Source organism: Podarcis melisellensis (genome assembly GCF_964234715.1).
Source record: "Podarcis melisellensis genome assembly, chromosome: 3".
Lineage (NCBI taxonomy): Eukaryota > Metazoa > Chordata > Lepidosauria > Squamata > Lacertidae > Podarcis > Podarcis melisellensis.
The window spans coordinates 95,488,460-95,515,778 of NC_138530.1; the positions used below are offsets into that span (position 1 = coordinate 95,488,460).

Genomic DNA, 27,319 nt, shown 5'->3' on the forward strand with positions numbered 1-27,319 from the left:
CCGTACTGTAAAATAGTTTTAATGTGTTTCTACAGCAGAGATTAATGATTCCCTTTTGTTGAAGATTAATGTAGAAAGATTTCTATATAGCCAAGAGACAGAGTGTTGTTCAGATTTCATAGATTTTAGGGTGGCAGCATCTGCGGCAAAATAATTCTGGGCCCTGAAGCGACTTCAGCACTGGCATCGGAGAGGCAACTTTGTGGAAACATCTTTATTTACTGAAGAGATTATTAAGCCATTAGAACAACAGAAAATCTGGAGACATTTGGTATTAACATGGTATTCGAGAGCTCAGTTAATAGCGTTAATCCTCCCTTTGTCTTATGGACTATTTTAACCATACCCAGCACAGATTTGGGGTAACTTTGGGCTCAATTTATCACATTAATAAATAATCCATGTTTTGCTTATGGGGGAATGCTTTGTCTTCGGAATATCTGCATGCTGTGTTTAAACAATAAGCAAAAACTTCCATTGCAGGATTTGGGCTTTTGAGTCTCCCCCTCCTTACAACTTGTTGGTCGGCTCTGTAAAGAACTGGCCTTGCAAAATGAAATAAAAAGTTTTTAAAAGTAGGAGCAAAAGATAAGGCTTTTGTTAATCCCCCTCCTAGGCTTCATCCAGGGATTGACGTGAATTGCTTTTGCTATTTGCCTCCAGGGCAACTGCAGTGCATTAATGCCCAGTTGCCCAGTCCCAGACAGAAATAACATTGTAGAGCTATTGCTGTGCTTATCCAATACATCAGGAAAGGCAGCAATGCTATCTGGCCCAGGAAAAAGAACAGTGTATGTTTGTTTCTCTAGGCTGGTAGGAGCTGCAAGTTACATTGGAATGAAATGTGCAGTCCTTCCATGAACAAAAGGAGTTACTCTATTTTGGGAAAAGGTTTGATCCAATAGGGTCTTCTATTCACCGTATGGGGAGGAAGGGAGGTAGGAGAGAGACTTGCTGATATCCACTCCCCTTGTTGCCAGCAGGAGCATTCCAGATCTCTCACAGATCTCTGGATCCAGTCCAGTGGTTTTGGGCTGACAGCTGGGCTGACATTGTACTACAAGCTGGAGTTGCACTTCTCAGATTAGCACAGCCAGTGTATTCAGCTTATTGATGCTCAAGTACAGAGATAGAAAACCTGTGGCCCTCAGTTATTGCTGGACTCCAACTCCCATCACCTCTAAACTTTGGCCATGCTCGCTGGGGCTGATGGAATTTGGAGTCTGGGGGATTGCCACTATCCCATCCTTGCAACCTGCACCTCTGATTCTCAACACGGTCCCTAAGCACTTTATTAGAGAGGCAATATCAGTGGCATTTTATTGTTGCTGTTCAAAACTCACTATATGTCTTTCATCCCATGACTGAAACATCCCATATGTGTTTTTCGGTTGCATTGGACAATAGCCAATATTTTTACACTGTGAGCACAATTCTCCTTTCAAACACTGAAGTTCCTTCTATTTGTAGAGTAGAAAAGTTGGTATACTGTCCACATCCTTCAATATCTAGACTTGTTCGATAGCAGGTAATAGATTTCAGCAATCCATCGATGGAAACTGACTTGTCATTTTGAAAGCTGTACAACATGCTTATATCTGCGTCCTTTAGGTAGTGGTTCAACTGGTTGATTCTGTGGTGGGGTTGATGTTTTCAGGGTCTGGAACGTCCGCTACAATCATTCCCATGACCAATTAGTGCTGACAGGCAGCAGTGACAGCAGAGTCATCCTTTCCAACATGGTATCCATTTCTTCTGAACCTTTTGGGCACCTGGTCGATGATGATGAACTTAGCGACCAGGAAGACCACCAGGAGGACAAGTAAGAAAATACTTTGCTCTTAATTAACAGACATGACATTTTGTGTGAGGTCTAGCGGTCATTTAGGTTGATGAAATGTTCTTTACTGATTGTAGGGTTTTTGTGTACACACCTAAACGGTAAGTAGCTCAACCTCTGAATTCATTAGCTTTCGTACGGTTGTGGACTGGCACTTTTCTTGAGGTTTATTCCTCCCCCCCACACACACTTTCTGAAGTCATATGGTAGCACTGGCTTGGATCTAAAGCCCATGGAAGTCAAAAGGAGGCCAATGGCTTCCATGGGCCTGCATATTACACAGGAGGGGGAAAGGTTTTTCATTTTCCATGGAATTGTTTCTTTGTGATGTGGGTTGGATGGGCATTTCAGGAGAAGCGCAAATTATATTTCTGCACCAGCTGAAATACTTGGCCTCTTGAAAAACTGGCCTCTTGAAAAACTGGCACCAACATTAAAACCACACAAAAATATTTCAGTGGGCTTCTGATGCTTCCTTTTGCACTGCTCTGAGGACTCCTGGGATTTTCGGGTAGCATGGGTGTGCATGTTTAGAACTGGAGAAGGGCACCAGCAGAAGCTTTCACTTATGACTATTTACCATTTTAAGTCACTAATGCATCCCAAGTGTGTGTGTGTGTGTGTGTGTGTGTGATCAACTTATGGAGAGTGTCACTTCCGGACTGTATTATTAGCAACTACACAATATTAGCAAAACGCAATGTTTGTTTGGAGAAGCTTCATTCTAAGCTATTTAATAGTTTCCTCCCAGTTCTATAAAAACGATAGACGTCTTAATCTCTTCAAAAGAATATGTGCAGATGTAAAATGCGTAGGGGGACATGTGTGTGACCCCCCCCCCCCAGTTTCCAGTGGTGCACCCACTCCATCCCAACCTTTCTATCTGAGCAAGAAAGCCTGAAGAGGATTTCCAACTGCATTTGGCTGATAATACAGCCTTCCTCATCATGTGTGGCTTCTAAGCATGTTTGGCTACACACATGCCAACCCTCCCTTCAGACCTTTCCCCTTAGCATGGAAAGCTTGGGGGCAGAGTGGATGGGGATGTTGGGAGTGGAGGTTAAAAAGAAAGAAAGAGTAAAGGACCCCTGGATGGTTAAGTCCAGTCAAAGGCGACTATGGGGTATGGCACTCAACTCGCTTTTCAGGCCGAGGGAGCCGGCATTTGTCCACAGACAGCTTTCATGTGGCCAGCATGACTAAACTGTTTCTGGCGCAACGGATCACCGTTGACGAGTGCCAGAGTGCACAGAAACGCCGTTTACCTTCTCGCCACAGCGGTGCCTATTTATTTACTCGCACTGGTGTGCTTTTGAACTGCTAGGATGGAAGAAGCTGGGACAGAGCAGCGGGAGCTCACCCTGTTGTGTGGATTCGAACCGCCAACCTTCCGATCAGCAAGCCCAAGAGGCTCAGTGTTTTAGACCACAGTGCCACACACGTGGGGGTGGAGCATTCACTTTGTGCCCACACATGTTATTTTGAATGCATGAAGGAGGCTTGTGCATCGCCCAGCTTGCTGCTTATATGAACTTTTTTTTATAGCATAGGACTCTTCCCCCCACCCCCCAGGTCTCTTGCCATTTTTAAACACCCCACTTCTCTCCTGTTCACCCATGGATATGGTAAACAATTGTTCTCCTCTCATTTCTCATAGGCTTTTAAATAATGGAAATCTACTGCTGCATCACCACCTCCTTCTTGCTCACTATCCTAAACCTGCTCAGTTTCTTTAGACTTTCTTCATGTCGTTTACCTTCCACAGACCCGTTGTCATCCTTGTGGTTTCCCTGTGAATCCTTTCCAAATTGTCAAACACTTTCTTGAACTGCCGCTCCAAACTGCGGTACTTCAGATGATGCTTAACTAGCGATAAGCGGAGCAATGTTATCAGCCTTGGGAAGCAATGCTTCTGTCATAGCTGCACAAATAGAATAGCATTGGCCTTTTGTGCTGCTGCATCGCATTTTTGACACGCTTGGTTCATTATCCACCCTTAAGCGTTAACTCTTTCTCAGAAGCGCAGCTTCCTAGGCAGTCATCTTTTCTTCTTGAACGTTTGGATCATCTTTGCTGCGGTGACATTTAACATCTTTTCATGTTGGCTGCCTCCTTGTAGCCATTCCAGCTCTCCAGCTGATGGAGCTAGTTCTTATCTTTTATCTTTTAGTCTGTTCTCCGGGAGCTTTGCAGCCCCTCCCAGATTTTAAGCCATTCATTGATGGAAGAGTTAGTTATTTGTGGCATTCGTAGCCCACTGTTCCTCCAAATTTTGTTCAGCGACAGTAAAATATGTAATTCCGAAGACATAAAATGAGGCAATTCATGATGTATCAAATAAACATGTTTTGTTTATTTGGTCACCAGAGAAGAGGCAAGGTGGACCTCCTTTAGGAAGACACCCTGGAGTCTGGAGTAGCTGCTTTTTAAAAAATCCTCTCTTGATTGCCTGCCAATTGCACTCCAGGTATTGGCAAGACACACGCAAAAAGCATTCCCCAATTATTTTTAAAACTCGGTGGGCTCGTATGTTTCAAATACTCCGTCCCCAAGTTGTGTTGTTGTTTTTTTTAAAATGCTTTTTATTGGTGTTTCATTTAATACAAACAACCAAAATACAATAAAATTCAACAGTCATTTACCCACATTCTTTCCCCACACTCTGCTGAGCATTGACTTCCCTCCCTTCAACAGGTTTTCTTATGTCAGTTACTTTTCCACAGTTTCTTGTTGTATCCAACCCTATCTACATCGTAAGATTTATTTCAGTCCTGCCAGAGTCTTCAGATTTCTACAGTTATTATTTATGTACTCCATGAATTTATTCCAATCTTTTTGGAATTTTGCTTCCTCCTGATTTCGGATTCTACAAGTCAATTTTGCTAGTTCCGCATAATCAACCATCTTCGTCTGCCACTCCTCTATTGTTGGTAATTCTGGTACTTTCCATTTTTGGGCTAACAAAGTTCTGGCAGCAGTCATAGCATACATAAATAACCTTTGATCTGCTTTTTCTATTTCCTCTCCCATCAAGCCTAGCAAGAAAGCTTCCGGCTTTTTCGGGAAAGTGTATTAAATATCTTTTTCAATTCGTTATAAATCTGTTCCCAAAACTGTTTCATTTTCTCACATGTCCACCACATGTGATAAAAATCCCCTTCTTTATCTGTGCATTTCCAACGTGTCTTACTACTCATCCTGTACATTCTCACCAGTTTAACAGGTGTCAAATACCAGCGATACAACATTTTCATTATATTCTCTCTTAAGGTGGTACATGCTGTAAATTTTATACTCTCATTCCACAGTTTTACCCAGGCATCATACTCAATGTTATACCCCAAAATCCATTATCCATGGGTTTTAAGTTGTGTTGGGCTTTGAACATCCTAACCAGCTCTTTGAATTGTGCCCAGAAGCAGACAGTCAGCCAGCGAAGGTTTTTATTTTATTTTTTTAAAATATTTTTATTCATTTTCACCAACATAGACAATAACAGAAACATACAAAACAAAAACAGCAACAACAAAACAGCACAAACTAACACTAATGTGACTTCCCCAAACCTCCCCTTCACTGCATCCTTAGTTTTAAAATGTTAGTTCTTAGCAAATCTTTGATCAATTTCAAAACTCTTTTTCCTTAAGTTTTTCTCATATTTCAAATTTAACCGCTATAATTCTATATCTCATACCTTTTGACATTTTAACATTCCAAAATTTTACAACAATTCTTAAGATAGATTTTAAACTTCCTCCAGTCCTCTTCCACCGTCTCTGTCCTCTGGTCACGGATCCTGCCGGTCATCTCAGCCAGTCCCATAAATTCTGTCACCTTGATTTGCCATTCTTCCAGAGTAGGTAGTTCTTGAGTCTTCCAATACTTTGCCAGTAGAATTCTTGCTGCCGTGGTTGCATACATGAAGAATGTTCTGTCTTCCCTTGGTACCGTTTGGCCGACCATGCCCAAGAGAAAAGCCTCCGGTTTCTTAACAAATGTCCACTTAAGGATTTTCTTAATTTCATTATAGATCATCTCCCAGTAGGCCTTAATCTTTGGGCAGGTCCACCAAAGGTGATAAAAGGTTCCTTCACATTCATTACATTTCCAGCAATTATTATTGGGCAAATGATATATCCTTGCTAGCCTGGTTGGGGTCATGTACCACCTATAGATCATTTTCATTATATTCTCTTTTAAGGCACTACATGCCGTAAACTTAATGTCTGTGTTCCATAACCTTTCCCAGTCTGCCAACATAATCTCATGACCAATGTCTTGTGCCCATTTAATCATCGCTGATTTTACTGTTTCATCCTGTGTGTTCCATTTCAGCAACAAATTATACATTCTAGACAGCATCTTAGTATTGGGCTCCAATAATTCTGTTTCTAACTTTGACTTCTCCTTCTGAAATCCTGCCAGCGAAGGTTTTTAACATGGGAATCGCAAGTTTCCTATCACCAGTATTGTCAAAAGTCTGGCTGCAGCATTACGAACCAGTTGCAGTTTCCAGGCAGTCCCTAAAGGTAGCTCCGAGTGAAGTGTATTATGGCAGTCTAAATGACATATAAGTGGGACATGGGATGCCATGGCCAAATCTGGCATCTCCAGGAACAGGCTAAGTTGTTGCACTAAGTTTAGCTCTGCCAATGCATTCCTGAACACAACCAAAACCTGGACATCCAGGTTCAGGGCCGAACCCTGGAAAACAACCGGAAAACTGAACCGGACCGCTTTGCACTGTGAGATTTTGTTGCATTTAATGGAATAAAAGGTATTCCCTGCAAGTCTTTTCAGAATAGGATTGACTTAAATATCAACATATAGTATATTGTAGTGCTGCAATCAAACTAGAATTAGGAGTAGGATGTGATTTGACATGTGTTTAATTTGAATATTCCGATGTTCATGCCTTTTATGGATCAGATTGAAAATCTCAACTTCTTCAGAAGCAGGAAAGAGATGATTCTTCAGGTTACTGCCTGAAGATTTTGTTTGGCGTAACTTTTTTGGGAGTTGCATGGGCCTCGTACGTGGCAATGAACCGCTTGTTAAATGATCCAGTTAAAATACTTGCTCTACAAATGCAAGAGCCACAGCTGTTCAGTTCTCTGGTGTAGTCAAGCACCCAGTTTACATTAGCTTTCTAGGCAATCTAGCAATGCAGTTCAGCATCTTCTCAACGCAGATAAGAGCATTTGTGGGTTTTGCTACATTTTATCCTCGTAACAACTCTGTGAAAGGAGATTAGACACAGAGAGAATGAAGTTGTGACTCCCGTGGTTGAGAAGGCCAGCTCTCCCCCAAAGGTTGTTCATTATTTCTGTGATAAAGAATCTCCATATCAACACACTAGCAGTTCCTTTATTCACATAGTGTCCGATTCCATGCAGGAAACACACACACTTCTATTTTTTTAAAAAATAATATTTATTAAGGTTTTAAGTACACACACTTCTATTCAGTATGCTGAGAACCTCAAGCTGGTTTAAAAAAACAACAACCTGAAACAAGTTTCTAGACCTTAATACACTGTGAAATCCAGGACCCTGAAGTGTGGGTGGTGGCAATACTGTAGTTCTTTCCCCCTTCCCAATATTACCAGAAGCAGAATGAAATAATAATAATAATAATAATAATAATAATAATAATAATAATAATAATAATAATAATAATAATTTATTTATACCCTGTCCATCTGGCTGGGCTTCCCCAGCCACTCTGGGCAGCTTCCAACAAAATATTAAAATACAGTAATGCATCAAACATTAAAAGCTTCCCTAAACAGGGCTGCCTTCAGATGTCTTCTAAAAGTCTGGTAGTTGTTGTTCTCTTTGACATCTGGTGGGAGGGGGTTCCACAGGGCGGGTGCCACTACCGAGAAGGCCCTCTGCCTGGTTCCCTGTAATTTGGCTTCTCACAGTGAGGGAACTGCCAAAAGGCCCTCGGCGCTGGACCTCAGTGTCCAGGTAGAACGATGGATGCGGAGACGCTCCTTCAGATATACAGATATACAAATATACAGATTTCCTTAACTTGGATAACTTATGCAGGTTGCAGAATCCAGCTTTTATTAACATTTTTTTAATTAAAAAAATAGCATAGTGTAGGCTTACAGTTATAACAGGATCATATAAGCAGAATATTAGTATACAGTGATACCTCGGGTTACATACACTTCAGGTTACATACGCTTCAGGTTACACACTCCACTAACCCAGAAATAGTGCTTCAGGTTAAGAACTTTGCTTCAGGGTGAGAACAGAAATCGTGCTCCGGCGGCATGGCAGCAGCGGGAGGCCCCATTAGCTAAAGTGGTGCTTCAGGTTAAGAACAGTTTCAGGTTAAGTACGGACCTCCGGAACGAATTAAGCACTTAACCCGAGGTACCACTGTAAACAGGAAAACATGATTAACATGACAGTAATGGCTAGTTAGGTAGTTTTCCAGCTGAAACTGCTGTCCACTACTGTGTTGCAATTGTGGGAGGAAGTGGATTCCTGTCCTTAACAGAAACCAACAGGAGATGGCAGTTTAGGCAGTTGTCTCAGTCAGTGTTATTCAGGGTGTGGTTGCTGATTGGCTAGACACCCCAACTCACATTCAGGGCTAGCCAATCAGCAACAGTACACTTGCATGGACCAACTGAGACACCTTGTTTGTTTCTGATAAGGACAATAATTTCTCTCCCTCAATTGCTTGCAGACAACGTGTTTTGCCAACTGCTCTCTGTTTAGGCATAGTTCTAAAACGTCACCTAGATCAAGAATTGCGTATGAAATGCCACACTTACTTGTGTGCCATATGAGACGAAGTTGCACTAAAGGAGTTTAACATTATTTAAATGGGAATTAGGTCCCTGTTCATTGGTGCGCTGTTGTTGTTTATTAATTCTCATTCAGTTCAAATCTTTAATAGGCCAACCAATATGTCAGAAAATAATGTGCAAACTTCTGAGTTCTTCAGGACTCTTCATCGGGCTAGATGATAAACAGCAAGAGCAGGGAGCAAAAAGTTTTTTGATGGCGCAGCCATGGAGTCTGCATCTGGTCATAATCTGAAAACAGTCTTTGAAGCATTGCAGAACTCAAGTTGCAAACACTTACAACTGCAGAGTAACTCCTATAAAATAAATATGATAAATATTTTAACTTGAGGAATATTTTAATATGCTATTTGTGTGCACTCGTATAATATCATTCAGGAAACTGTCAAATCATCCTTGCCTATTGAGAGAACAGTATAAATGTTGGTCTCCAAATATATATTTTTCTATGATGACTTGCATGGCAGAATCAGAAAAACACAGTTTATCTCATTTCAAGGTGTGTGTATTTTTTCTTAAAGAAACTACCCTCCAGCAGTGAGCAAGCATTGTAATGTTTTATAAATCTCTCATATGGGCACATACAGTATAGAATACAGTGTGCATTTATGGTCATTTATCTTTAAAAAAAAGTTGAAAAAGATGCTGAAAGGCAACTGAAATTATCAAGGGCTCAGTACATCTGCTTATGAATAAAGCCTGAATAGTTTGAAGCGTTGTTTTTTGTTTAGTTTACTGAGTTGACATATGATAGATGACCTTATTGAGGATTTTCATGGATGAAAAGGTGAGGTAAAATATGTATTCCAATATTTGACTACTGGCTTAATTTTTTTGTTTTGTTTTTTTTCTTTAAAGAAAGAAATAGACAAGGCCTTGGATAATCTTATCCTCCACTGAACATTAGCTGTGGGTTTGCATCTAATTGTCTTGCTTAGCAGACAGTAAGACTTCGGTCAGAGGAAATGATAGGAAAGTAATTTTTGGCAATTTCCTCTTCCTCCCAGTAGTCCCTTGCAACCCTCCCACCATCTCTAGATAGCCCCTCATATATATAAAACTTTGTCTACTGTTGGTATGAAATCTTGAGCCTACCTACCACCATCCACCATGGTCACCTGTGGCCCAAGAAAGGGTGGGATACAGATGCAATTCCTGGTAAGGCTGGTAGAGCTTCCTCGGGCTTGTCATTCAAGTAGCATATTACTGCATAATAATAATAATAATAATAATAATAATAATAATAATAATAATAATAATAATAATATTTGTACCCCGCCCATCTGTCTGGGTTTCCTCAGCCACTCTGGGCGGCTTCCAACAAAGATTAAAAATACATTAAAATTTCACACATTAAAAACTTCCCTGATGCCTTCAGATGTCTTCTAAATGTCAGGTAGTTGTTTATCTCTTTGACATCTAATGGGAGGGCGTTCCACGGGGCGGGCACAACTACCGAGAAGGCCCTCTGCCTGGTTCCCCTCTAGCTTTGCTTCTCGCAATGAGGAAACTGCCAGAAGGCCCTTGGCGCTGGACCTCAGCGTCCGGGCAGAACGATGGTGGTAGAGACGCTCCTTCAGGTATACTGGGCCGAGGCTGTTTAGGGCTTTAACACCTTAAAGGTGTTATGCATTGCGGTGCCAGAAGGGGAAACTCTGATTGCCCTGTCCCTGTTTTGCAGTTTCTTAAATAAACTTTTCGTCAGGCTTATTTGCATGCCATTATCGTTCCGCCAAGAGAAAAATCATAGGTTGCCACTCTGTTCCATCAGCAGCGAGGTTCGGAAGCTTAGGCAACATTTGGCAGAAAATAAGCCCTTTGTGTCTTCCTGAAGTGCAGTCTTGTGTGGTCATCACTTAAAGAAAGAAAGAAAGAAAGAAAGAAAGAAAGAAAGAAAGAAAGAAAGAAAGAAAGAAAGAAAGAAAGGGGCGGGGAGAGACTTCTTCTCCATTCTGCCTGCTACCAGCATACTTTAATCCCCAAAGGGAGATTCAGCAAAAGACAGAACAATTTGAGAGGACTATAAATAGCCGAGTGGAGCAGATAATGCACAACCGTGATCTCTCTGCTAAGGCGGTATATCATTCTTTAGCATACATCTCTCCGCGACTTAATTGTTTAATTGTTACACAAAACATTCGTGCATCCAATTGTGGATTGCACCTGGCCTGAAGGAAGTGGGGGGCAAGCCAGCGGCTTCCTTTGTTGCCTGTTTATCGAACTCTAGGTTAACCCGAGCTCCTGGTTAACTGAAAGTCGGCCATGTCCCCTGATAGGGGCGTGTGCCATCCATTGCTCCCTTGCTTATTCGGAGACGTCTGAAATCTCTGGGATAATGGAGTCTGAGATAAGTGGGTGAGCACCGCGCGAGGCACATTGCCGTCTGGGGACGTGACCAACTTTTCACATCAGCCAGGTGCGTCTGCTGAAGAGCAGATCTGGAAATGGTGTGTGTGGGAGACTAAATAGACGTAGCCTCCAGGAAAAGAAAAGAAAAAGTATATATTTTTTAAAAAGCATAACTGATTTTCTCTCACATGCATACTTAACATTCATGCTGCTCCTTGTTTTGTTGCATAGCTACTTGTTGTTTAGTCATTTAGTTGTGTCTGACTCTTCGTGACCCCATGGACCAGAGCACACCAGGCACTCCTGTCTTCCACTGCCTCCTGCAGTTTGGTCAGACTCATGCTGGTAGCTTCGAGAACACTATCCAACCATCTCATCCTCTGTCATCCCCTTCTCCTTCTGCCCTCCATCTTTCCCAACATCAGGGTCTTTTCCAGGGAGTCTTCTCTTCTCATGAGGTAGCCAAAGTACTGGAGCCTCAGCTTCATGATCTGTCCTTCCAGTGAACACTCAGGGCTGATTTCCTTAAGAATGGATAGGTTGGATCTTCTTGCAGTCCATGGGACTCTCAAGAGTCTCCTCCAGCACCATAATTCAAAAGCATCAATTCTTCGGCGATCAGCCTTCTTTATGATCCAGCTCTCACTTCCATAGCTACAACATTGGGATTATTTTATTTGGTTCTTGATGCCAAATGTTCTAGCTTTGCCAGTGTTCAGCAATAGGGATGTGATTTCAGTTTTAACCTTCCATTTGCCACTTGGCTGTCGTGGCTGACTAAGCAGCCATTCTAGCTCCTAACGCCTTCTAGCAGCACAAACAGGATGTTGAGTTATGTCAGGGACTGGCTGGCTGAATGAGGTGGGCACCCCCTGCCCTAGAGCCCTAGCTCCCCCCCCCCCAGGATGACACAGAAGGTGACTTAGACCCGGATGGTGGTGGTGGGACACCGGAGAGCAGTATGGGGAAGGGACAAGGTGGAAAGAGCAAGAAGCAGGAGGTATGAGTGATCAAGCAGGGGTCAGAAGAAGAGGCCATTCTAGGACAGGCTGAGAGTCACTGTGTGAGTGCAGACTCCAATACAGAGGAGTCAGGTTGCCCTTGCTACCCAGCAGGAGGACAGTCCCAGTCCTGCTGTCCCTCCTCCCCCTCTGACACCCTGATCAAGTAAGAGTCCTGCATGTTCAGGAATTGTTTTTATTCTCAAGGCGAACTAGCTGCAAGGTTGCCTTGGGTTCTCTTTATCCATCCTCTTTGTTGTAGAAACTGATTTAAATTTATGCATTCTGTGTTTATATATTCTGATTTTATCCTATGAACTGCCCTGAGACCTGCGTGTGTAGGGCGGTATATAAATTTATTAAATAATAATGTTGCTGAGCAATGGGCTACACAGGCCGAGAGCAGGAGCCCACTCCCTTGGCGCAAATCATATAATAAGCAAATCATATAATAATAATTCCTTCTGTACAATATGTAACTGGGTATTCTGTGCTAAAAATCCACATACGTACTCTGTCTTCCACATTTTTGCTTGAGAGGGCACTTCTATAACATCCCAAGTAAATGAAAATACAGTATCCACTTCCTAATATATTTTGCTCTGTTAGCTTCATGAGAATGTCTTAGTCTTGACGTTCCATCCCAATATCCTCTTCATCATATTTTCTGCATCTCGTAATGAAAATACCTATATTCATTCCTTAGCCTTAGTTTCAGGGTACCAACGTTATTTGCCAGTGTGGCAGCCAGTGAACACCTCCAGTTTTTCTCTTGACTAATTGTGCAGGTCAGGTGAACTTCACATCACCTGGTATTGACCTGTTGGTGACCACAACAGCCATGTTTGAACATCTTCTGTGGAAGGAAGGAACACTAAAATACCCTGTATTTTAGCTCTTTCAGAGCCGCAACTTGGGAACTTTTTAAAACAATGTTTTCCAGAAAGAGAGAAAAGTGGGTTGAGGAGAAGGAGAGAAAGAAAAGCTGATTTGCTGTGATCTTCCTTAATGAATGTGTTAGCCAGCTCTTAGCTCCTTACACACCTCCCAGGCTTGTGCCCTGGGGAAGTCAGGGCTGGTTCAGCTGCAGGTCAGCATGGAGACCCAGAGACGAGCAGTAAAGTTGATTTTTTATTCAAGGAAATAGAATACAAACAGAGAAACTTATGGGGCAAGTAAGTTACCCCAGTAAATCAGTTGCCAGAATTGACCATCTGTGCCTCTCCCCCCCCCCAATCCTCTGTACTGTCATCAGTGTCCTACCACCACTTCCCTGGCTCTGAGCCTTCCTCTTCTGAGGCATTTTTTTGGGGTGTTCCAGCTGGAGCCTCCCACCACTCCTTATCGTCTAGCCCAGTGGTGGCCAAAAGTGGCCCTCCAGCTGTTTTGGACTACAACTCCCATCATCCCTTGCTAACAGGACAAGTGGTCAGGGATGATGGTCATTGTAGTCCCAAAACAGCTGGAGGGCCAAGTTTGGCCACTACTGGTCTAGCCCAGACCCTTATAACTTGGTGCTGCTAACACAGTGGTTGGAGGTGCTTTCCATTGCCTCTCAAGACAGGCAGATACTAACATCTTAGCTCTCGTAGGTACGCTCATCATTCTGTAGTTAAGAGTGGCCGTGTGTGTGTGTAGCATCACTGGAAAATTGATGTGAAGACATCTGCAACAACTCCTCAGGTGTTATGAGTATAACATTATTTCTGCTAAATTTGTTCCTCTAGCTTCTTCTCCCGCCCTAAACCTGCACAATTGAGGAGGAGCTTTACAACACACACACACACACTCACACACTCCTCTTTATATTTCAGAGTTGCTCCAATCACTTGCTTTTTTTCCTTTTCCTCTTTTTAAATTCTAGGATTAAAGAACCACTTCAGGACAGCATAATAGCTACCTACGAAGAACATGAAGACAGTGTCTATGCGGTGGAATGGTCTTCAGCCGACCCATGGCTATTTGCCTCGTTAAGTTATGATGGACGGCTTGTTATTAACAGAGTTCCCAGAGCTCTTAAATACCACATACTGTTATAAATCTGTTCACATTTCTTCAGCTTCATTATCTCAATATTGGCTGATAATTGGAAATACTCCATTTCTCAAATAAGTGTCATGAAAGGAATATCAACCCTTTTCCCTCTAGTGTAAATATTTGAAAATTAAAAGAACTGCTATGAAAATCACTTTTTAAAAACTGTTTTTCTTGTTTTGCAGCTGACATTACACACACACACACACACACACAAATGAAGAGACTATTGCTATCCAATTTCCTTGTATGGTCTCTGTTGTCCTATATGAATTAGTTGAACCCAAAGGGAGCATCTACCTATTTTTTTTTTAATATTTAGGGAAACAAATGGAATATTGCCAATACACTCACACCAAAGTAGACTATTTCAGTTTCACTTAAGTGTTTCCATAGTGGAGGTTTGTGGTTGAACCAAATCGTGTCTTAAAACATTTCTGTCTCTTAAATAGACATAGGTTGTGTTTGCCTTTAATACTAAACTTTAGTTTAGTCAGTACAGTGTGGCTGAGCCATCCGCAGATATGATAGCCTTCTTCAAATATCTCAAGGGCTCCCACATGGAAGATGGAGCAAGCTTGTTTTCTCCTGGCTCTGGAGGGTTGGGCTCGAAACACTGGCTTCAAGTTACAAGAAAGGAGATTCTGACTGAACACCAGGAAGAACTTTCTGACAGTAAGAGCTGTTTGACAGTGAAATGGACTCATTATCATCATCAAACCTTTATTGGCATCACAATCTATTTCATATCTGTGGGTCTCCAGCAAGGACAGGATCCTGTAGCATACTTCGGCAACAAAAAAACCAATAGAGGAACTTAGCTACTGTCTTGGTGAGCTCCTGGTCCCTCCCCTGTAATAAGAAGCGTATAACCTCTGTCTCTGGTTTCCATGTTGGAATACATAGATGGTCTAGAAATTGTTGACTGAGATCATCATACATTTTACATTTAAGGGCCATGTGAGCTAGAGTTTCCACCAGGTGGGCATCGCATGGGCAGATCCTATCTCCTTCTGCCTTGGACTCCTTCGGGAGGTTATGGACTCTCCTTCCTTGGAGGTTTTTAAGCAGAGGTTGGATGGCCATCATTGATGCTTTAGTTGAGATTCCTGCATTGCAGGGGTTTGGGCTAGATAAGATTCTATGATTCTATGATCTGTGTTACGTTGAAATGTTTCAGTTATTGCACAACAGGAAGTGCAGGGGCCACAAGACCTAGGAAATAATTCCACTACCTTTGGGAGGGGAAGATGAATATGGATCCATAATTCCTGCTGTTGCTATAGTGACAGCTTTGGCTTCTGTTGCAAGGGCCTGCCTATTCCTAACCTTTGTCTCTACCCAGCAGCGGGATCGAAATGTGATTTTCCATGTGTGTATGCTGTTCCCAGTATGTAATGATATTACAAAATTGTATTTGTAGGGCCTGGGAAAAGGGAGGTGGACAGGAAAAGCCCATTAAAAACACACACCCCAAAGCTGGATTTTATTCTTGACCGACTAATAAGTACAGATTCATACGGTCCATGGTTGGTATTTTTCTGCCTCTATTTCAATAATTCCTGCACTTCCTGAAAGATTAGCCATCGCCCTTGGAGCTTTCCCTTCAAGAGTGGTATCACGTCCATTTCATACCTGATCAAGCAGATGCTTCATATGAGCGGACAGCGTGAGCTCTCCTTGGCTTCAGCAATAAACCTTTGCTAATGAAGAAATGAGTTTTGAAATAGTGGGTTTAAAAAAGAAAGTTGGTGAGTTTTATTTTCACTTTAACATACCTAAGCTTTGCACGGTTGAATTGATTTTACCTGTTAAAAGTTATCTGTCTTAGCTAATTTCACTATGGACTCGCGCGGAAGGAGTGAGGTACCCTTCATATATTGAAAACAATACTATTGGTAGATATGGTAATAGGGTTATAGAACTAATTTGCTGGCAAGAAGCTGGACTGAGGATCCCCCTATGATCAAACAATCCCATAGAGCCTGGACCCCAGTTTATCACTGTACCTTCAACTGTCCACATGGATGGTAGGCTCAAGAAGCAGATGAAATGCAGTACCTTTGCCAGAGCTGCTGCCAGTCCGAGTAGACAGTATTGGGTTTGATGGACAGATAAGGCAACTTCCTGTGTTGAGTGAAATGGAATCATGCTGAAATTATGGCATGGGGTTTGTTCAGATATAAATAAATTGTGGTTGCACTAACCAGAGTCTAGACTCTTAGACCATGTTTTTTGGTCCAGATTTATAGGCAAAGTATATATATATATTTTGTGATTTCCTTCCTCCTCATACCTTCCATGAGAATTTCTGGATGCTAAGCCAGACAGTGGCCTCTAAGGGTTAAGGACCATCCCAAACCATGAGTTCAGATCTATAATCATATGACAATTTAATGAAACTATTTTTCAAACCAGCTTCAGACTCCCAGATTCAAATCCTCATTTGTTGGCCACTGGCAAACCATATTTTGCCAGACAGTGTTGGTTTAGACATTACGACAAACCATAGTTTTGTGTGCTAAAGCATGGTTTGGTGCTCCCTCTTTCCTGTGCTAATGGTCTTTTTCATTCTTTGTGCATATATTCCATCCACCTTAAAAAGAAGGCCTCCTTAAGTCTAATACGCCAACTCTTGCAGCTTACTATTCTGTGACTGTTGGTTCATCCTAATAAATTGGGCGTCATGTATTGCTGTGTCTTAGGGAAGCATGTGGTTGTTTGATGGGTCAATGCAGCTGCCTGCAGTTTTCGATTCACCTGGGGAATATGGCTACAGGCTTTCCTTTTGGGTGTGACTGTTGGTGCAAACATTGTGAGCCCTTGCGCTTCGAAACTGACCACTGCGCTACTGCTGCCCCAGCAGTATTCTATCCAGGATTCCCAAACCCAGTCATAGCATGTGAAGCTTCAGCAATGTTACAGCATCAATGCATCTTCAGACCATGCCTTGGGACTATTTTCATTTAACAAACTAAGTGTAAAGAAGTAAAGCAGCTTTGAAAATACTGAGCACTGGTGTATTTGCATATCCAGGGAACAGTCATTTTCCGTCAGATGAAAGATAGAAAAGAATAGAATAGTGTTCACTTTTTTAAAACATGCGCGCGTACCCCCCCCCATACTCCTAATATTTTGCATTTGGCTTTTGAGATGTTTACTGCATAAATGAAGAATTAAAAGAGGAGCGCCATTAGATGGGTGCCATTGAGGGAATTCGGCTTTCGCGTTGGCACTTCAGGCTTTTCCACCCCCTGCACCATTAAGAAACCTATTACATATAATTACAAGCATAGTGTGATGTTTGTATTCCGTACTATCATATAATGAAATAGAAAGGAAAGGAACCATGTTGTATTTATTTACTTAACTTAGGTTTAGTCCTTGATGCAAAGTCTGCCCAAAACTGCATGTCTGTGTGTGCTTTAAAATGAACACTAAGCCTAAATGCTAAAGCTTAAAACTTAACATTTCTCTGTTTACTCCATGGACTTCTATTTCTTTGTGCTTGTTAAGAAACACAACTTATTTTTGCTCTTAAACATTTAATTAGGAGGTTGTGTGCACACCCAGAAGCAAAAGGTGTTACAATGCAGGGAGGAACATACCTTTCTATGTTATTTGTGCTTGTTAATAAAGCTGACGTTTTGGTTAATGAAAATGGGTGTGTTCTGATCTGAAGTGGTGGTGGTGAGGAACCTGGCTGTTAAGGTTAGGGAGGGAAGGAAGGAAGGAAGGAAGGAAGGAAGGAAGGAAGGAAGGAAGGAAGGAAGGAAGGAAGGAAGGAAGAAAGAGAGAAAGAAAGAAAGCCCAGTCAGTTCACAAACTAGCTCTGGAAGTTCAACATATAGCAGGCATGTCTGTCGGGGTCAATCCATGTTGTTTGGTGCTTGGTGTTCATGGTGGATGGCCAGAAGAGGAAGACAGAAGGTTTACGAAGAAGAAGGAAGTCCTGAAAGGAAAGCAAGGTGCCTTGGCGGTGGAAGACTTGCTGGGGTAGCCAAATCACTTGAGTTAGGCTGAAGAGCAGAGCCAGCCCATGACATTTTGGCACCTGAGGCAGATCCCAAAATTGCACTCCCCTCCCTGCCAGGGAAGAAGGGGTGAGGGAAGATCGACATCAGAATCTATTGACCCTGTTGCCTGAGGGAAGAACATGCCCACTGTGTTGGGGGTGGGGGAGAGAAGAGAGATGCAGTTCAAAATCACAGTTTTCCATCTCTCAGTTTCCATCCATTTAAGCCGCCACTTTTCTCTGTCAGTGTCCTTTCCCTCTCATTCCCATGCTGCAGCCTATACAGTGGTACCTCAGGTTACAGACGCTTCAGATTACAGACACTTCAGGTTACAGACTCCGCTAACCCAGAAATAGTACCTCAGGTTAAGAACTTTGCTTCAGGATGAGAACAGAAATCGTGTGGTGGCGGTGGCAGCGGGAGGCCCCATTAACTAAAGTGGTGCTTCAGGTTAAGAACAGTTTCAGATTAAGAACGGACCTCCGGAACGAATTAAGTTCTTAACCCGAGGTACCACTGTACTGCTGTGCAGCCTGCCTTTTCTTTTGTCCCCCTCCCTGACACCATGCAAACCCAATGGGTGCTGCGCGATGACAGCCTTACATTTTTATGTACGTTAGAAAATCTAGAAATCACAGCGGCCGAAGACTGTTTCTGCCTTCAGACTCACAAAGTTAAGACACACGAGGAAAAGGGAGGAGGAGGGAGGAGGAAAAGCAAGCTCAAGCAAAATTTCTGAAAGCTGCAGCCAGTGTCAGTGACAGTTCTGGCAGTTCCTCTCCAGAAGTACCCATCCCTGATTAAATCTAGGAGCAGAGCTGGTGGCAACATCCATTCCAGGAGGTAGGGCAGCTCCTGCCACACAGCTCTTCCTTGAGACAGTGGGCTTGATAGCAGTTAGAACCCTTCCCGCTTCCTTGCTCTGGGCTGGATCTGGCTGTAGACTAACAGTTGCCCAGCCCTGGTCCTCTACAGAAAACACAGCATTTAGCTTGGTTTTGGATGAAAATGTTGTATGTGCCTTACTCTAGGGAGTGATGGGCCAGTATAGATGCTTTTGCCGAAAGTTCTTGCAACACTCCCAAGGCGGTGCTCGGATCTGTTCCCTTTGTGAGGTGGCCCAAAATGAAGAAAGTGGACTTGAAGGGACGAGCGTCCCTCCTGATTAGCAGAAAAGCTGCGGCTGAGGAGGCTGCTGAACTGTAAGCCACAGATAACTTTCCATATCAATTTGCACACTGCTTCTGCTCTCATTCCACCTGCTGGTTTAGTCAGGGGGAGAACCAGTGAAGTGAGAAGAAAATGACACGGAGGAGTTCTGGAAAATGAGAAAAAGACAAAGGAGAAGAGAAAGGTAAAGGGGAGACTGACAAATACAGAACGAGAAGTGAATTGGAAATGACAGGACCGGGGAAGCATCAGCTTGGGAAGTGGAAATGGGGAACACGCACACAAAATGGACGGAAAATGGGGTTTAAAAAGGCAAAGGGGAATTGCAGGCAATGAACGAAAAACCCCGTGAGAAGGGGAGAGTGGAAGGAGCAGGCAAACTAGTCCTAGCTCACCTTACAGAATGGCTAGCTAGACGAATTTGGGCTGCTAGAGGGCACTGGTGTGCATGGGGACTGAGAAAGTGAATGGCTACTTATCGTGACAAGTTTTTCAAATGCTTTCCATCAGATTTCAAGAGATTTCCTAACACTTTTGACATTTAAAAAGTTGCAACTGTGCTTATAACGATTTCCGGTAATTTCATGCTTTTGAGCTCTCGCTTTGGATAAAGACTTAAATAAATATATTTATGATTTTTTTTTTCATAATCACAAATACAAAGCAGAATGTTAAATTAAACACCGACTTCCCTTCCCCCCCCTTCCATGGTTCCTTCTGACTACTCCTTACTGCTGCATATTCTAATTACTCTGTGTTTTTCCTTTTCTCATTTTATCTCAGCGTAATTTTTTACTGCTGAATTTAATCCTGCTACTTTTTAAACTCGTTTACAATGATTCTTCTAATATTCTACAAACGTTTTCCAATCTTCCTTGAATACCCTTTCCTCTTGATCCCTTATTCTGTTGCTTAGACTCACCAATTCTGCATATTCCATTGTTTTCGTCTGCCACTTCTTGGTTGGTACTCTTCCCTCCCTCCATTTCTGGGCCTATGCCACACAGGCTGCTGTAGTTGCACAGAGAAACAGATTCCTTTCATCTATTGGGATATCTGACTCAGTTATTCCCAAGAGGAAGGCTTCTGGTGTATATACAGTGGTACCTCGGGTTAAGTACTTAATTCGTTAACCTGAAACTGTTCTTAACCTGAAGCACCACTTTACCTAATGGGGCCTCCTGCTGCTGCCGCACCACCAAAGCACGATTTCTGTTCTCATCCTGAAGCAAAGTTCTTAATCTGAAGCACTATTTCTGGGTTAGCGGAGTCTGTAACCTGAAGCGTATGTAACCTGAAGCATATGTAACCCGAGGTACCACTGTGTATATATATATATATATGTGTGTGTGTGTTTGTGTGTGTATGTATATATATATATGACCTTTTAAACATTTTTTTTTGTTTCGTAATATACCATCTCCCAGAAGCTCTTAGCCAATTTACATGCCCACCACATTTGGCAGAATGTACCTACCATTTCTTTGCACTTCCAACATTTGTCTGGTTCTGATTTATATGTTTTTTTGCTAGTTTACTCGGTGTCAGATATCATCTATATATCATTTTCATAAAATTCTCTGTTAACGCATAACAAGCTGTAAATAAAGACTTGATCTGGGCTGGGGTGGTGGTGGTGGGGAGTCTGATAGTGTACCGTTCATTAGCATGCTTCCCTCTATAGGCAGGCTGCTGAAGCGGACCTGAGCAGTCTGGCGAAGGAAGAGAACATGGCTTTGCCAATTGTAGTCGTTCTGGGCCTAAGAAATCATTGTGATTGTGTGAGAGATATTCACAGCCCCAAACCTTCAATAGAAGTCACGAAGTCCTTTAACGGGTGCAGCAAACAACCCTTCTAAATATAATAAACTCTGCACCTCAATAATGGAGATGCCAGAGTTTGGACTTGGGATCTTCACATGCAAGGTACAGTAGATGCAATTATTCTTCAACATCAACTTTGTTGGACTGTGCAAATCTAATAAAAAATGTCGTATAAACACTGAGAACTGGGAAATACTGGCCTGTGAGCGCTCCAATTGGAGAACAGCCTTTACCAAGAGTGTCATGGGCTTTGAAGATGCTCAAACTCAGGACAAAAAGAAGAAATGTGCTAAGAGGAAGGCATGTTTGGCAAACCCACACCATGATCAATTTCCACCTAGAAACCTATGTCCCCACTGTGGAAGGACATGTGGATCCAGAATTGGCCTCCACAGTCATGTACGGACTCACTGTTAAACCAGTGTTTGTGGAAAACAACCTTTCTCAGCTACAAGTGATCGCCAAAGAAGAAGAAGAACACTGAGCTACAGCCTCTTCTCTCAGTTGTTTGGTTATTAGCTGTTTCACATATGTACGTCTACCATTCTATCGTCCAAAGTTTTTGTTGTTTGATGTTTTACCGTGTTTTTATATATACTGTAAGCCTCCCAGGGTAGCTGGGGAAACTTAACCAAATGGGTGGGGTATAAATAATAAAAATATTATTATTATTACCCCCAAGCTGCAGTGTGTGTGTGACGAATGGTAATGTGCGAAAGTTAGGTGTCCTTAACTTTCTCCAGATTTTTTTGATTGTAATACATACAATTGATGTAAATAACAACCGAAACCAAACAATGTATAATGGCAATGTAGAAATTGCTCATTTCCCACACTGAGAAGGTCTGAAGTACAATCCAGTGACAAAGATTACGTTGTCTTGTGCACACATTACACAAACAGACAAGTGGCTAATAATTTGGACATTATTTACTTTGGTTTTATTGTATGGCTCTTTGTTCAACAGTGATCTATAATTGTATATAGACAGCAATGTATTTTTTGTAGAATTTTGTATAACCTTTTTCTTTTGATAATTAAAAAGAGAGAGAGAGATTGCTGCGAAGGATCAGGAAATCACAGAAAAGGCAAGACAACATTGGACACAAGCCGATGCATCCTTGACACAGAGCACAGCACTGGAACCAAGCGAAGGTTGCGTTAATTAGTGTCCGTTAAAAAATTAATGTCAAAATTCTTATGGGAGTGATTTTATTGCCATTCATTAGCTGGACAGTACTGTTGGGTTTGGTGGAGGGTGGTCTCCCCCCGTTTTTTTGGGGGGGGGATATGTTATATCCGGAGTACCCATACTACTGTGTATTCCTGCCTTGAAAGGCCGATGAACATTTCACTTGCATGGAGTGATGGGATTCTTGTTAGCTGCAATTGAGTTTCCCTGAACTTGGCCTCCTGCCTTTGTGCGTGCCGGCATTGCCTTCCCTCCTCCGCAGCTAATCTTAAGCAGGGTCTTGGCCGCTGCTGATAATTCTTCAAGCGCTCCTTCTGAACAGTATGTAGTGCAAATGGCTCTCTTGAAAGGGCCCTTTAGAACCTATAGGAAAGCTGAACGAAAAGCATGCAGTGTGTCTTCTAAAGTCCGAATTTCTCTCTGGTGCAAAACCCCTTTTATGTTAAGAGCCGTACGTGAGCGTGAATCAGGCCTTGCTGCTGCTGTACCTTGAACGATGCCACAGAGCACAGGCGTCTTGTTTTGACATCTTGGGACCCTGGGCATTTTGTAAACGGAAGGTTTGTTTTTGTAGGGCATGTTTTCTTAAGATGCAGGACAGCCTCCAGATGTTGTTGAACTACAACTCCCATTACCCCTGGCAACAGGGTTGTTGTAAGATCACAAATAGGCGATGCATGTGAAGTGTCTCGAACCCTCTGAGGTACTGTGACATAAACACCAAGTTGTTTATTGTTGCTAATTTATTGAGGAAGGTTTGGTGTCAGGGTCATAGGAAAGGAAGATGCTGACTTGTTACGCAAGTTGGACCATCTACTTTAATACCACCAGCAGTGACTCTCCTGGGTCCCAGGCTGCAGTCTTCCCCAGCTCTGGCTGGCAATGCCGTGAATGAACTCTGCCACTGAGCAACGGTTTCTGACACCTGCGCCCAGTGTTATGACTTATTTCTGGGAAATCTGAAGTAAGAATACACAGAAGTGCCCTTGAGCAGGTGCAGAGAGAGAATTTCCCCTCCCACTAAGCATCACTCGACTCCTCCAGCTCCTCAGTGCAGATGTCTTTGTGGCACTGCTGAAACAGAAGATCCTGCACAATCACATCTTATTTTGTCCTTTGTACTTGGGACCTCATTTTAAGTTTCCGGATACCATTTTATTGAGATTGCACTGAAGATCCAAATAAGATAATCTTATGTAAAATACTGACATATTTTGTGGCTTATAAATGTCTCCTGGCAAGAAACTGTGCAAAAGTACTTGCACAGATAGCTATAAATTGTCATGGTGATGCCCTGATTTGAGGATAGTTTTATTATTTATCTTGTCTTCTTTTTACCCTTAGTTTTATTGCTTATTTTTCTTATAACTTGCTTTATTGTGTGTTTTTTATCCTTGATGCTAGCTTTTTTTTACTCTGTTTTATATACATGGTCTTTGTATTAGAGAATATGGTTTGCTGTACGGCTTTGAGACTGATGGAATCTTTGCAAAATGACTGTCCGTAAGCAGCTGAATAACTAGAGAGAGCCCCTAAACGAGGAATTAAAAAGGAAGGTCTTCCTGACATTGTATTGCAAGGGGTTGGACTAGGGTCCATTCCAGCTCTACAATTCTCTGATTCTATGACAAACATGAGCCTGGCATCCCTTTTAATAAGAGATACAATGTCAACTTAAGCATAATTCTCAAACATGAGACTTTAAATAACTCTCCTTTATATGCATTTGGTGGTAAACCAGCTCCTACGCGCAAATCTGTTACATCTGGTGCGTCCCCAAATTTAAATAACAAACTATGGTGGCCCTTCTGAGAGAACCTAAATGAGCGTCTCCACTCCCATCATTCAGCCCAGACATGGAAATCCAGCTCTGAGGGCCTTCTGGTGGTTCCCTCACTGCAAGAAGTGAGGTTACAGGGAACCAGGCAGAGGGCCTTCTCGGTAGTGGCGCCCACCCTGTGGAACGCCCTCCCACCAAATGTCAAGGAAATAAACAACTATCTGACCTCTGAAGGCAGACCTGTATAGGGAAGTTCTTAATCACAGAACCATAGAATTGTAGAGTCAGAAGGGACCATGAGGGTCATCTGGTCCAAAATCTGTATACAGGAATCTTTCGGCCAACATGGGGCTTGAGCCCACAACCTGAGATTTAAGAGAGCTGTGCTCTACTGACTGAGCTATACAGTGGTATTTCGGGTTACAGACGCTTCAGGTTACAGACTTCGCTAACCCAGAAATAGTACCTCGGGTTAAGAACTTTGCTTCAGGATGAGAACAGAAATCGTGCAGCAGTGGCGTGGTGGCAGCGGAAGGCCCCATTAGCTAAAGTGGTACCTCAGGTTAAGAACAGTTTCAGGTTAAGAACGGACCTCCAGAATGAATTAAGTTCTTAACCCGTGGTACCACTATATGTTCCATGTTTTGCTGTCTCTGATGTTTTAATTTTTTGGAAACCACCCAGAGTAGTTGAGGTAACGCAGTCGGATGGGCGGCATATAAATGATGGTGGTGGATTATGATGATGCATGGCTGCCATGACTGGACAACAGCCTTGTAGAAATTGGTGGGACTTATCTTCTTAGGGAAAATACTTAGCACCAGGGTGTAAGACAGCCAAGCCAGGCTTGGCGGTGTGCTTAACAGCTAAGGAGAGCGATTCTTTGACCTTATTTGCTGCTATTCATGCCTCATGCGGAGGAATGCTTGTCACAGCTCTAATGATTTAAAGTCAGGCCCAGCTAATATATCTTAGTTCTTCCTGCATAGCCTCGGCAGTTTCCTTTATAATGCAATATGGAGGAACCGTCGGTGTAATTGGTGAAGAATGGCAGTGCCTGAGAGGTGCCCTTTGCTACAATTCAGAGCTTCTGCAATTCATTTGTCAGAGGCCCGGCTCTGTGACGCTTTTAGCTCTGAGACACACACAGCACCGGAGAGATTATAGCTTTTTATTGCACTCACCTCTGCGGGTAAAAGACAGCAGACTTTTGACACTCGCAGAGCTCTTGTTCACATAGCAGAGCTCAAAAGCTGCCCCGTGCACCTATTATGAGGCCGCATTTCTCTTAAGCGTCCTTGAATAGAAATCAAAGCAGGATGCCTCACAACTGCCTCAGGGATTGTTCATCCATGATACTGGGTGAGAAGGATCTGTATTATAGCAGTATGATGTGTCCTCATTTTGTGGTCCTTCTCTGAATCCTTAGTACCCTTATGCAGTGGAAACATATGTAGTGGTGGCTACACACACACATGCACACACACACACACACACACACACACACACACACGAGTGTTAAAGAGAGATATGCAGTGTTTTTGTTTTTTAAGAGAAATGGGTGCTAGTATTCACCATGAGGGACGCGAGTGGCGCTGTGGGTTAAACCACAGAGCCTAGGCCTTGCCGATCAGAAGGTCGGCGGTTTGAATCCCCATGACAGGATGAGCTCCTGTTGCTCGGTCCCTGCTCCTGCCAACCTAGCAGTTCAAAAGCACGTCAAAGTGCAAGTAGATAAATAGGTACCACTTTGGTGGGAAGGTAAACAGCGTTTCTGTGAGCTGCTCTGGTTCGCCAGAAGGGGCTTAGTTATGCTGGCCACATGACCCGGAAGCTGTCCGCCGGCTCCCTCAGCCAATAAAGCGAGATGAGCGCTGCAACCCCAGAGTTGGCCACAACTGCACCTAATGGTCAGGGGTCCCTTTACCTTTACCTTTACTCACCATGAAGCTGCTACAGTAAGTGCCACACTTTTAACACTGGGGTGTGGTGAGGAACGTGCCAGTACTGTGTACTCTTGAGTACTCCCAGAAAAAAGCACTACATATATGTCAGTGAAGTGGACAATTTGAGTAGAGCAGTGAAAAGAATTTGTGCCCCCGTTACCTCCTGCCAAGAAAAAATTCCTGACGATTCAGGTGATTCCTGTGATAGTGTCACATATTTTCAAACTGGGAAAATGCTGGAACAATCCTCCTCATAACTGGAGGTAATGGCAGGACAAAGCTGATGGGGGAGATGGTCACTCCTATCCTGCCCATCTCATGGTGTGCAGAATGAAAACTGTGTTGTCTGCAGGGAAGAGACAGAGATTGTCCCTGCTACAGAGCAGCAGGGCACCCCCAATCCTGCTGGCTCGCCTCCCCCTCTGACGGACCCAGAAGAAGAGCCTCTGCAGTCTCTGTTTGCTTGGGAGGAAATCCAGAGAGAGAGAGGCTAGAAGGGGAGAGGCTGAGCTAGTGGCCAGTCTCATCTGGATTAAGACAAACCAGAGTACTCTACTGTGGTGCTGTTTCCTGTTAATAAAAAGCCAATTGCCTCCGGTGTGTGCCACTGCCCTGTGGTTGACCTGGCTTGGTTGAGAGCTCCTTGACAGGTAGGGCTGGGAGAGGACCCTCCTTGAAACCCTGAAGAGCTGCTGACAATCCTTGTAGACACTACTGAGCTTGATGGACCAATGGCCTGACTCTGTGGAAGGCACCTTCCTGTGTTCTCTTGATCCTACCCTTTCGAGATGTTGAGAGGTATGTGGCGGCATGTGCCAATTGCTGCTGCAGAACAATAATTTTGATATAAGCTTGCAACCGGTTCTCTTCCAGCACATGAGCCTATAAATTAGATGTTTGTCATCCTTGTGCCATAGCATATATATTCTCTTTGGGCATCAACCATCTGAAGAAGGTCCCTTGTTTGCCATTGCCTAAAAATGTATGGATGTCATAACAATTTATAAGCAGCTGCCTCTTACACCTGCGATAGAAGTAAGCCAAGGAATTCAAATGAGATCTGAAACATAAATTAGGTACCCTAATCGCCCAGTGTTGCCATGCTATCCTGGCTTCCCAGCAAAGTAGGTATTTTATTGTCCTCTTTTTTATGTCACATTATCTAACAGGATTGATATAATTATGCTGGAGTCAAGGTGAAGGACTCTCACTAGAAGGTAATAGAAGAGATCTTCCAGCTCATGCATAAATCCAGCTCAGGATAGCTTGGGACCTTGGCTGGCAAATCGATGTGGTGATGGATAAAGGAGCAACTTCTAAAAGGCACTGAGGGATGGG

The 27,319-nt window shown here is 42.9% G+C and overlaps 2 protein-coding genes across 3 annotated transcripts in view; one reads left to right on the top strand and one right to left on the bottom strand.

The window, feature by feature from the left end:
- Positions 1-14,207, top strand: part of EIPR1 (EARP complex and GARP complex interacting protein 1) — a 69,411-nt gene extending 55,204 nt beyond the window's left edge. The window contains exons 8-10 of one of the 2 annotated variants that reach the window (XM_081906458.1): positions 1,658-1,822; positions 1,918-1,941; positions 13,884-14,207. In XM_081906458.1, the coding sequence (XP_081762584.1) occupies positions 1,658-1,822; positions 1,918-1,941; positions 13,884-14,058 (364 nt within the window). In that variant the 3' untranslated portion in view covers positions 14,059-14,207. The remainder of the gene's footprint in view (positions 1-1,657; positions 1,823-1,917; positions 1,942-13,883) is intronic. The other variant, XM_081906459.1, reaches the window with a different exon arrangement.
- The window catches only part of TRAPPC12 (trafficking protein particle complex subunit 12), a gene marked incomplete at its 5' end in the record, with an annotated part of 224,703 nt that overhangs the window by 108,036 nt on the left and 89,348 nt on the right, over positions 1-27,319 (bottom strand). The gene's annotated exons all lie outside the window — the stretch shown is intronic.